At 42.8% G+C, this 10,607-nt stretch overlaps 1 protein-coding gene across 1 annotated transcript in view; it reads left to right on the top strand.

The window, feature by feature from the left end:
* The first annotated feature begins 6,033 nt into the window (after nt 1–6,033).
* Nucleotides 6,034–10,607, top strand: part of ARHGAP42 (Rho GTPase activating protein 42) — a 142,136-nt gene continuing 137,562 nt past the window's right edge. The window contains exon 1 of the mRNA XM_036389283.1: nt 6,034–6,474. Coding sequence (XP_036245176.1) covers nt 6,321–6,474 — 154 coding nt within the window. The 5' untranslated portion in view covers nt 6,034–6,320. The remainder of the gene's footprint in view (nt 6,475–10,607) is intronic.

Here is a 10,607-nt window from a genome sequence, read left to right as displayed (position 1 = left end):
TGTTCTTTCTGCACAGGGAAGTACTAGCAACCGGCTGACAGTGGGCTCGTTACCGGTACCCACTGTCCAGAGCTGCTAATGAAGACCCTTCAATTCCCACAGGTGCTCTGCTAGGACAGACCTAGTAGATATCAACACACCCAAAAGTGATGACATTGTATCATAAAAAGCCTTCCCAGTTATCTGCTGGGTCAACATAAATGCAAATTATGTGCTAAAGAGTACTGACTGCTTAGGACTTCAGTCTTCCGGTGAAGAGTAACTAATGTGAGCATGCAAGAGCTCCTGGCCCTACTGATATTTGTGTCATAACTTACAGGCAGACAGCCAAGATAAACAAGTATCTTCTTCCACTGAGTGCACAGGATGTAGGTTACAATTACTACTTCAAATTTACAGAACAATGTATGAAGTCAGAAACTAATAATGATCCTTATTTTAAAGACCTTACATACTTGCAAATCAAACTATTAAACTACTAGCTGGTGAAAATGATGCCATCTCACTGCCCTGTATTCATAGATCTGATTTGGCTCCTGAAAACCCAAGAAGCACAGCAAAGACTTCATGTGTGACACCAGTTGCTGTCTCCTGAGGTCTGTTTCCCCTACACAGCATGGATGCAATTGGCATCCATCTAGGTTCCATGCGGTAGAGGTACACATGATAAAGCAGACAGCAGAGCTGTCTGTCCATTTTCCTTCTCTTGCTAAGCTTTCTGTGGCATCCTTTCTAGCACTATCATCCAAAGTGACTGAGCTTCCTTCGGGTACCTTCTGTAATTCCTGTTTCGTGATATCTATACAGGCTGCAGTCACCACAGACATCCACTTTGACCCAAACACTGTGCAAAGGTGTAGCACAGGGCTGAGCTGAATATACCCTGCCTTTAGCTGCTCATCAAGATCATGTAATCACCCAGTGCTTATCTGGCACTAACTTGCAGTCTGTTGACTAAGGGCAGGACAAGAATTTACATCTGCTATGGACTGTTTCTTCTTTCATGTTCAAAGCGATACAAGTGACAAGGCTAGTAAGGAAGGCATCCACTTAGGGAACCAGATCCTGGATATGAAAGAATAATTGTGGATAATGATGTGAAAATTTAACTTGGTGTTCACCTTGATGATGTTTTTCACAGTCCCATTGTTTACTTAGTGAAATAAACTATAATCAATAATGTGAAAAAGTTACTTTCAGAAAAATACAGGCAAGTAAAGAATCTCACCAAAGAGTAAATGAATCAAATTTTTATTAAGATGATACATATACTACCTCTCAGATGCTTTGCTTCCAAAGTGAAAACTAAAGAATGGAGGTATTTCTCTACTGTATATAGACATGGATAATGATCCAAAGATTTTTTCATGCTCAGTGGAACTCCCAAAAGCTTCAAAAAGAAAAATGCAAGGCAAAGTGTGATCTGAAGTTTCCCCCTTCTAGAGATAGCACTGTGAACCAAGACTGCAAGTACCTAACATTCAGCTTTCCTACTCTATACTTTAGGTACAAGGATACATAAAGCAGTCCTCATTACCTTGCTGTGATTTTTAAGCTGCCACACCTACTATTTCCCGTAGATATGGGAAATGCTGACTAGCCTTCATCTGCTCAGTCACGGGTACTGTATCCATCCCATCTGGAAGCTGAGAGCTGCTTATTCCAAGTGCTTGTAACTCACATGGTGTCAGGCACCTACTTCTTGAAGTAAATGCTATTTTGAGCATACCAGAAGGCAGAACCACAGCCTTCTGAACCACAGAACACAGTTAGGGAATATTCAGATTCAACCCAGAAGTACCCAGGAGGCTTAAGCAAACACAGCATGAGAGTTACTAAACATGATTTTTAATTCCAGCTTTGAACTTCACTGTTTGAAGCTTCTCCAAACCACTTTGAGCTAGCTCAAGTATTAAAAACACTACTTTTTTTTTGAGAAGGTTTACCAATCTGTAATTATTAATGACAATCTGAAACACTGATAGGAACGCACATGTGAGTTGACCTTTGTGCACAGAGACCAATATTTCAGGATAATATGGTCTGTACATACTAAATTACAAGGCGTGGTTTCCAAACTATGATTTCATCTAGCTACTCTCCTCCTCTGACAATGTTAACTTGCAGTGAAAATATCCAAACCAACAAAACAAACAGAACACATTGGCAGCTATGTCATTTAGCAGTCAGTTAACAACATGAGACTCTATTCCAGACAGAGTAGAATTACTTTCAGTTTATATATGCAAGGAAATAAAAAACTTAGACCTACTTTCCTCATGAATTTTCGGGTTTTTTTTATTCAGCACTGTTCACCAATATAAGCTTAGTATGTAGTATCTTAAATTAATAAGGTGAAACTGAAAACTTTTAATAGAATTTATCCTAGCAAGTCCCTGGGAATCTTGGCAATTCCCAAGATGAAACCTATGGGAAACTTAAGTAAAACAAGCTCTTTAGAGAGCTAAAACAAATTCAAATACTCTGTAAAAAACTGCTTGAGCAGGGTTTTCTATTCTATTAATATTTTCTATGCTAGTTATGTACAGAGTTAATCTTGTACACTTGAGCAGTTCAAGAGGACTTACAAGCATCAGTGTCCTTGTATTTTTCTGCCTATAGTCCCACAGTCTCTCAAGGGAAAACAGCAATTTTCAGAAGACAGAGCAATGCCACAGAGCTCTATAAGTAATTTTCCCATAATTGTGTACATTAAGGCAGAAAAAATAACAAGGAAGCTGGCAGAGTCTCTATCCTAAAATATTCCCCAGTAGATAAGAGACATTCACAGTCCTTCTCTGCATTAACTGCCTAGATTAATAGCATCTAACAAAGGAGGATAGAGCCACAAATGTTGGGGATTGCATGTACAGCCCTCTCCTCACACTACGAGTAGGGAATAGGTGCTGCTGTAGACAATAGTGAGACACACCTCTCCTTTCCTCTTCCCAGGCTGCCTAGAAATAGGACTGAGGTATCCTCTCCAGTCAGACTAGGGCCACTGTCTGGAAATTACAGTTCAATGTTTACATTTAAGATGAAGGAGAAATCCACAGTAATTGATCTGACCTCATAATCATGTAAGATATCAGAATAAACTTAGAGTAACAAACATAGAGGTCGATAAAACAGGGCAAAGCTCCCTGGGGCTCAGAAAACAAAGGTGTCCCATTTTCAATTAGTCTTTTCACAGCCTGTAATTACACCAGGCTAACTCATTTACTAGAGCCTTCTATTTGAAGGACTGGTGCTTCTACTATTTAGGTGTTTAAATTGTATTTCAATATGGTTCACTCTCTTCTAGCATACTATTAATTTACAAGAAATATGGTGGTTTTGAAAGTTTAGGCTTCTCCCCATCTTTTCAAGTTATGAAACCAACTGTTTCTACCAGGGCACTGTGAAAGAATTTTCTAAGGGAAAGAAAAGCAAACCAAATACAGTTCTATCCTACTCACTATAAAGTTTGGGCCTCTACATTTCCCAAGTACATCTTCAAATACCTTGTTTTCTTAAGAAAGCAGCAAACTCCAAGGTCCCACCTAACTCCAACACAAAACACACCCTAGGACTTATCTTTCCATCAAGACTTTTTTTGTTAGTTGAACTCTGCAAGTGTGCCAGAGCCCTCATTTACCAGATCCTCCTCCAGATGCAGCCATAAATGCTTGTTAAGCTCACAGGTTAACTATAAGACTTTTCGCTGCTGGTGGAAGATAATGCAAGACTGGGGGTTCATTTGGCCACATATTGCCTCATGAAGCAAGGACAATTCTTAACAAATCTACTTTCTTAAAAAGAAAGGGTTTTGCTGAGAAAAGGGAACAGTAGTACATGTGAACTAGTAGAATTTTTATATGAACTTTGATACACTGTATGCTGAGAAATTCTCAGTTTCGTTGAGAAAGATACGGATTATTCTGAGAAACATGGAACTAGTTAAATGGATAATGGTAAATTACTTGGAGGGGCTATGCTATTAATATTGTCTCATTAATATTTTCACTCATGATCTTGATACCAAAATCAGCAATGTGCTTATGTAACTTAAGATGATAGCATTATATAGTAAAAAAACAGTCACCCTGATTATTAGTATAGCTACTTTGAACTAAAATGCTTAGTACTGTTTTCACTTTGGAATCTGCTAGTTGAAGACGGGAAACAAAAGATCTTGAAGGACAGGAGTAATTTTGCTGTGAAACAGACAAATGCAATCTTCATCAAAGATGAAGTTCAGCAACATAGTCATTAATGTGACTGAACAAGGTCTTCAGAACTATGATGAAATAAGATCAAATCAAACTTAGAGACCTAGACAAGAACAACAAGAATAAAGAAGGAAATTAATATTTTATTATATGACAGAAAGCTTTATTTCAGGTATTGTATGGAAGAGTTAAGAGATGACATTATTGTATTCTAGAACTACATCAAAGAATAAACATGATAGAAGACAAAGAATGTTTTCAGTTCCAGATGTCATTGAAGAGAACAACTGTGCCTAAAATGACCCTGTAGACCATATTTAGAGTGAAAATTTGGGTTTTAGTAGTCAGAAAAAAGATCCACTTGGAACATCCTTCCAGTAGTTCAACTGGATTCTAAATAAAATTTGTTAGTTTACAAGTGAAATTACATGCTATTGCCTGCAAAAGCATGGAAATAAGCAGCCCTTTTCAGTCTGATTCCTTCTATTTTTAGAAAAATAGGGATCATGTTAATGAGCAGAGTTCTGTGATCACTGTGAATTAAGAGACTTCAATGGGTCTATTAGTATCAACACTGACATCTAACTGATACTGTCCTGAGGAAGTCTCAGTCTTGTGAAAAAAGAGAATTATTAGTTTTTCACTTGAAGAAATTTGGCAGGCTGTATTAGCTGAAATGGCAGCATCTGTTCTCTATTTTTGACACTCACAAAAATGTATTGTGAATACAAAGAGGTAAGTTTTGATGAACAGTTAAGAAGCGTGAAAAACACAAATTCTATCAAGGAATTACAGCATGTAGAAGCATTGATCCTTCCCGCACTTCCATATTCTACTGTGTAGACATGGTGACAATTATTTGGTAGGAGCGTGTGCATGGCTGTCTTCTTGAAAGCCATTTTTGGCAAGTGGTGGGCTGTCTTGAAGTACAATTACTTTCATGGCCAGGCGTTGATGGTTGTTTGCAATTGAGTTGTTGCCGACTTGAAGGTGGGTTTACAGAGAGAGCTCTCCTTAAATCCAGTATGTATGTTTGTATACATACTTACATGGTATGTCTGGGTAAACCACTCCAGATAAACAAACATACAAGAATCAATCAAAGTGTTTCTGTTTACTGTGAAAAGCCCACTCCCATACTTGTAAAAACCAACTTTTCTACAGAAGCCAGGCTTGATGCTCATCTTAAGGATGGATTTGGCTCAGCTGTATCCCCTTCATGGCAACCAAGTGCTATGGCAGAACAAGGACGTTCCCACCCCTTGTGTCTGCCCGTCCCTGGGGCGCTGCCCGGCCACAGGCTGGACGCGCACACGGGGCAGGCTGGCCAGGGTGCCAGCGGGATCCCCTGCCAGAGCAGGCCCGCTCGGGCTGGCTGCCTCCGGCCCCGGCTGCCGCGGCTGCTGCAGCGGAGGCAGGAGCCCCCGGGCCGGCATCGCTCCTGTCCGAGCAGCGCGGCTGCTCCCCGCTTCACCCCACACAAACCGGCCTCCTCCACGCGCACTCTTTGCAATGCCCCAGTGCCTCCGTGCCCCGGTGGGGGATCCTCCCTCCCGACTTTGCTCGGGCCGTCCCAAAGCCCCTGGTAAAGGAGGCGGCGAGCGCCGGACCCCGCTGAGCCGCGCAGACCCTCCGCCTGGCCCCGGGCCGCAGCGGCCCGAGGCCGCGCCGCCGCTGGAGGGCAGAGCGCGGAGGGGCGGCGAGCGAGGGGCGGGCACTGCCGGGCCGCGTCCCCGGCGTGTGAGCATGCCGCGCCGGGAGGAGGAGGAATTCCTCGGCCGGGCCGGAGGAGGTTCGCACTGGAGTTAGCGCCGGGCAGGGAGGAAGAGCGAGCGCTGCCGGAAGCGGCGGAGCGGCGGCGGCGCTGGGAGCCCGCGGTGTCCCGCGGACAGCGATGTAGCTGGGTGACAGCGGCCGGAGCGCGCCGCCTCCGCTGCCAGCGGGCCGGTGCGGCGGGTCGGGAGCTTCTCCGGGGAGGCGGCGGCCGCGCCTCGTCTCGCCGCTCCCCCGCTTTCCCCTCTGCCCTCGGCACCGTCTCTCGGCGCGGCCCTCCCTCCGTTCCTGCCTCCCTCCGCCGCCGGCCGGGGGGCTGCGGCCGCCACCGCTGCCATGGGGCTGCCCACGCTGGAGTTCAGCGACTCCTACTTGGACAGCCCGGATTTCAGGGAGCGCCTCAAGTGTCACGAGATCGAGCTGGAGAGGACGAACAAGTTCATCAAGGAGCTGATTAAGGACGGAAGCCTCCTCATCGGGGCCCTGCGAAGTGAGTCGGGCGGTGGGACCGGCGGTGGCTGGCAGGAGAAGGGTCTTCTTTTGTTTGAATGGGCGCCGGGCGCGGGCTCCCCTGCCGGCAGCCGCCGAAAGGAGCCTCCTCAACTTTCTCTGCCCCGCTCCCTCCCTTCCTCGCTCCCCGCCGCCTCGCCTCGCCTCGCCCGCGGCGGGGCCGGGTGGGTGTCCCGGGGGAGCGGGGGCGGCGCGGGCCCTGCCTCGGCCCGGGGGCCCGGCCGCGCCCTCCCCGCCGGGGCCGCGGGCAGAGCGTGGGCGCCGCCGGGGCGCGGACGGGCCAGGTGGTCCCGCCTGGGGATGCGGGCAGAGCCCGGGGTCGGGGCTGGGGCGGAAAGTCGCCGTGTAGATCGCTGAACCCCACGGACCAGGCGTGGAGTGTTGCGGTGGGGTCTCTTTTTGGCACGCTGGCTACTAGTTGAGTGTCTGCATATAACGAAGATATTCGTAATAAGTGGGCAAAGTGACATAATGAAGTGGATTTATAGCGAGAGTTTATATCTTTCCCCCCCATCCTGTCGAGTCTTCATGTTGTAGATGAACTTTTATGTATTTTGAAAGTTCTGAGAGCAGAGAAACACGAATAGCGTTGTGCTTTTAAAGGTCTGTGAGTTGAGCAGTGACAGCTTTCTGGGGCATGAAAACAGCAGTCATGCTCTGAAGATCATGAAGTGAAAGCTGGGAATCGCCCAGGAGCGCCACTAGACTCGGTTTGTCCTCCCGTCCTGTAAACCTTGCCACCCACTTCTTGTCTTTAACTCACTTTGGATGTCTCACCTGTTGCCCAAAGTTTTCCTTCACGGAGAGCAGAGAAGTAACTCTCTTTGTGCAACATGAGATAGTAAAAAGAAAAAATCGCTTTAATCCTTAAAAATATCTGCCACATTGTCACGGTATGTCAGTTTTTGTCGAGTAACAGTACTGTTTGTTATGTGGATGGAGAACAGGTGTTACTCTGAGCTCTGTAGCTCTTAAGAACTGTTTCTGACCCGCAGTCCAAAGCCAAAGTTTATGTCCTTACCTAGGAGGTAAAAATTGTGAGGATTTTGTTTGCCCAGCAGTAGGGTTGAATTGTACTTGTTCATGCATCAATTGTATATTTACAGCATTGTGTTTACATAAAGCAGCTACTGCCTTTTTCAGAGTTTTTTCATATAGATGCATGTGTTTCTGGGCACATCTAAGTTTTAGTGAGTAGCTGGGTACAAGCTAACATCTTATGTGAATTTATATTAAATTTAATAAATTCCTGAACCCATGCCCACAGGATGTGAGATGACCAATTACACAGAAATAGCGCTAGTGTGTGTGTGTGTGTGTGTCAGTCTATCTGTATCTCTGAAAACATATTTTTTTCTCTATAGGCCAAAAAGTTTATTTATACTTTAAGCCTTTCTTGTTGCTTAAAAGCTTTCTCTGTGTAACAGAAAGTTTGACCTTGTTTTTAGTAGTAAAAGCTTACTATTACAAACCTGGTCCAAAAAATAGTAATGACAGATTAGGATACCACATGAGTACTTTTTTGACCTAGACTAGCACTGAGAGCTGACCGCTTTTGGGTCCAGATCAAATATGAACAAGCACAACTTTCTTCTTAGGCTGTCTGAAGACAGGCTGAGAGGTTGAGGCTGTTCAGCCTGGAGAAGAGAAGGCTCTGGGAAAACCTTCCTTCAGCTCTCCAGCAACTAAAGAGAGAAATACAAGAGCTGGAGAGGGACTTTTACAAGGGTTTGCAGTGAATAGGCCAAGGGGTAATGCAGTGGATAGGTTTAGATTGGATATTAGGGAGAAATTCTTCATTGTGAGGCTACTGAGACTCTGTAACAGGTTGCCCAGAGAAACTGTGGATGCCCCTTTTGTGGAAAAGTTCAAGGCCAGGTTGGGTGGGCCTTGAGCAACCTGGTCTAGTGGGAGGTGTTCCTGCCTATGGGAGGAGGTTTGGAACTTGATGATCTTTAAGGTCCCTTCCACCACAAGCCAGTTTATGATTGTCAAACACACATTGCAGTAGAACAAATATTGTATTTGAGAAGTAATTTAAGCCCTGATTCTGAAGTGAGTAATCCCATTAGTTTTGGGGAGAGCACTTATGAGTCCTTGCAGGATTTAGAATAAAAATTCTATCTCAAGTAATGACTTCTTAATTTGTAAGTTCTCATGATTTTTCAAACCTTTTAGTTCAAATGTTATTCTATTTGACACAAATTGTATCCTATATACAGATCTAGAATGTATCCTATATACAGATCTAGAATGTTGTGTCTTTTAGCCTTAGAAAAGTAAAGTTTGTTTTGGTATAGTAAGAAATCTTTGTCCTCTTGTTCATTTCAAATCCCTTGATTTCATGACTGTGTCATTCTTCTATAGAATATTGCCTTAATTCCTGTGTTAGGACTGCTGAGAAAACGTTTGGATTTTTTCTCAACAATTTAGAAATCCTAGACTTATGCTCCTAAAGACTCTGTTGTAGATGCTGCAAGGACAGTGTACCTGTTATAGCAAGTAGCACTATTGTATATTTCTAGAGCACAAAAATTTGACTTGTTTAAGCAAATTAGTGGCTCCTACTCACCTTTAAAATCAGTGAAGTGTAAAATACTTACACAAGCCTTTTATTTTTTTCAAATTTCTTAAAATGTGTTTGAAAATCAAATTGTGAAGTAGTTAAGTTCAGTGATAACTCTATTATTTGATTTTTGAATATTTAATAACCTTAAAACCCAGAAACAAAACAGGCATTATTTACCAAGTTTTATCTCTAGGTGATCTAGCATTTTTATTTACACATCATTTTGTAGGATCAGTTCTGATGGGGTAAAAAAAAATGGACTGTGCTGTAGAGCTTCAACGGAAATGAGTTTTGGAATATGTCACCCTGACCATGCTTAGAGAAGAGACAGTGAAACTGACTTAATACAGTTAGAAAACACAATATTATTCTAAAGGTTGCTATGTGTAAGTTTTATTATATGAAATGACAGCATGTCCATGGTTTTTCAGGAAAAATTAAACTTCTGTATGACAGATGTTACAAAATTTTAATATTTTCACAATCAAATATTCAAGTTACTGTAACAATGCAATGTTTATAAATACCTGGCAGATTCCACATAAATTGAAGATAGAACAAATATGCTCAAGGTAGTATGCAAATATTTTGCATTTTATTTGGAGTGGTCCCAAAATGAGTCAGACTTTATTTTAATGTGGTTTTGCTACGTTAATTCTGGAGAGTGCTGCTTTCCAAGGTGGCATGCAGAGCTGTAGTACTGTGTTCCATGAAGCAGCAGTTGACTATTGTGAATACAGTGGGAACTGATAAAACCAGAATTGATGTAAAATCCTCAGCATCTTTTTCCTAGCATTTTTCGCACTGTTTCATTGTCTTTCTAAATAAGCGGGATTCTGTGAGTAGCCCAGGGCAACACAGATGATATGTTTCAGTTTAGCTAGATGTTAGCATCCCATCTGCATGGCCACTGTGCCAGCTTCAGCCTTGCCCTACAGTTAGTATTTATACTGATGGACTACACTTCTTTTTTCAAATCAGCTGAGCTACTAAATGCATTACTATCTCTTGAAAGATTTAGTTTATGCATGTAAGATGTAATGCCTATTATATTAAAAATTTATCTTTTGACAGAGCTTTAGCCCTGTGGATAGGCACATTTAAGTAGAAGCATATAATCTTTTAGTGCTCCCAGAAGAGGGGTTTTTTGTTGTTAACTTAGGAATTAAGAGGGTAAAAAACTTTATAGAACAAATGGTTTCCTGTTACAACTGACCTTCTTGATTATTAGGTAACTGGTGAGTTCATAATTTCTTCAGCTACCTAATTTAGTAGATCTTTCAGGTGCATGTTGAAAGTGTATATGCCTAAATGATTCACATTGTGAGGTCCAGCTGTAGAATGACTCTTAAGGCAGAATTGATATTTTTCCTTTGTGTTCATTCTAGGTTGTTTTCAATTAAAACATCAAGTCTGGTTTCCCCTGTACTTACTCCAGTCATGTGCTTCGTAATTTCTTTGTAGTTATCTTCTGAAAATGCAACCTAGTCTAGGGTGTTGTCCTATAGATTATATAGGAAATTCCATTACAGAATTACTTGTAT

This window comes from Molothrus ater, chromosome 2, assembly GCF_012460135.2.
Source record: "Molothrus ater isolate BHLD 08-10-18 breed brown headed cowbird chromosome 2, BPBGC_Mater_1.1, whole genome shotgun sequence".
Classification (NCBI taxonomy): domain Eukaryota; kingdom Metazoa; phylum Chordata; class Aves; order Passeriformes; family Icteridae; genus Molothrus; species Molothrus ater.
Note: the sequence above shows the minus strand (reverse complement) of the source record. Positions and strands in the feature narration are given on the sequence as shown.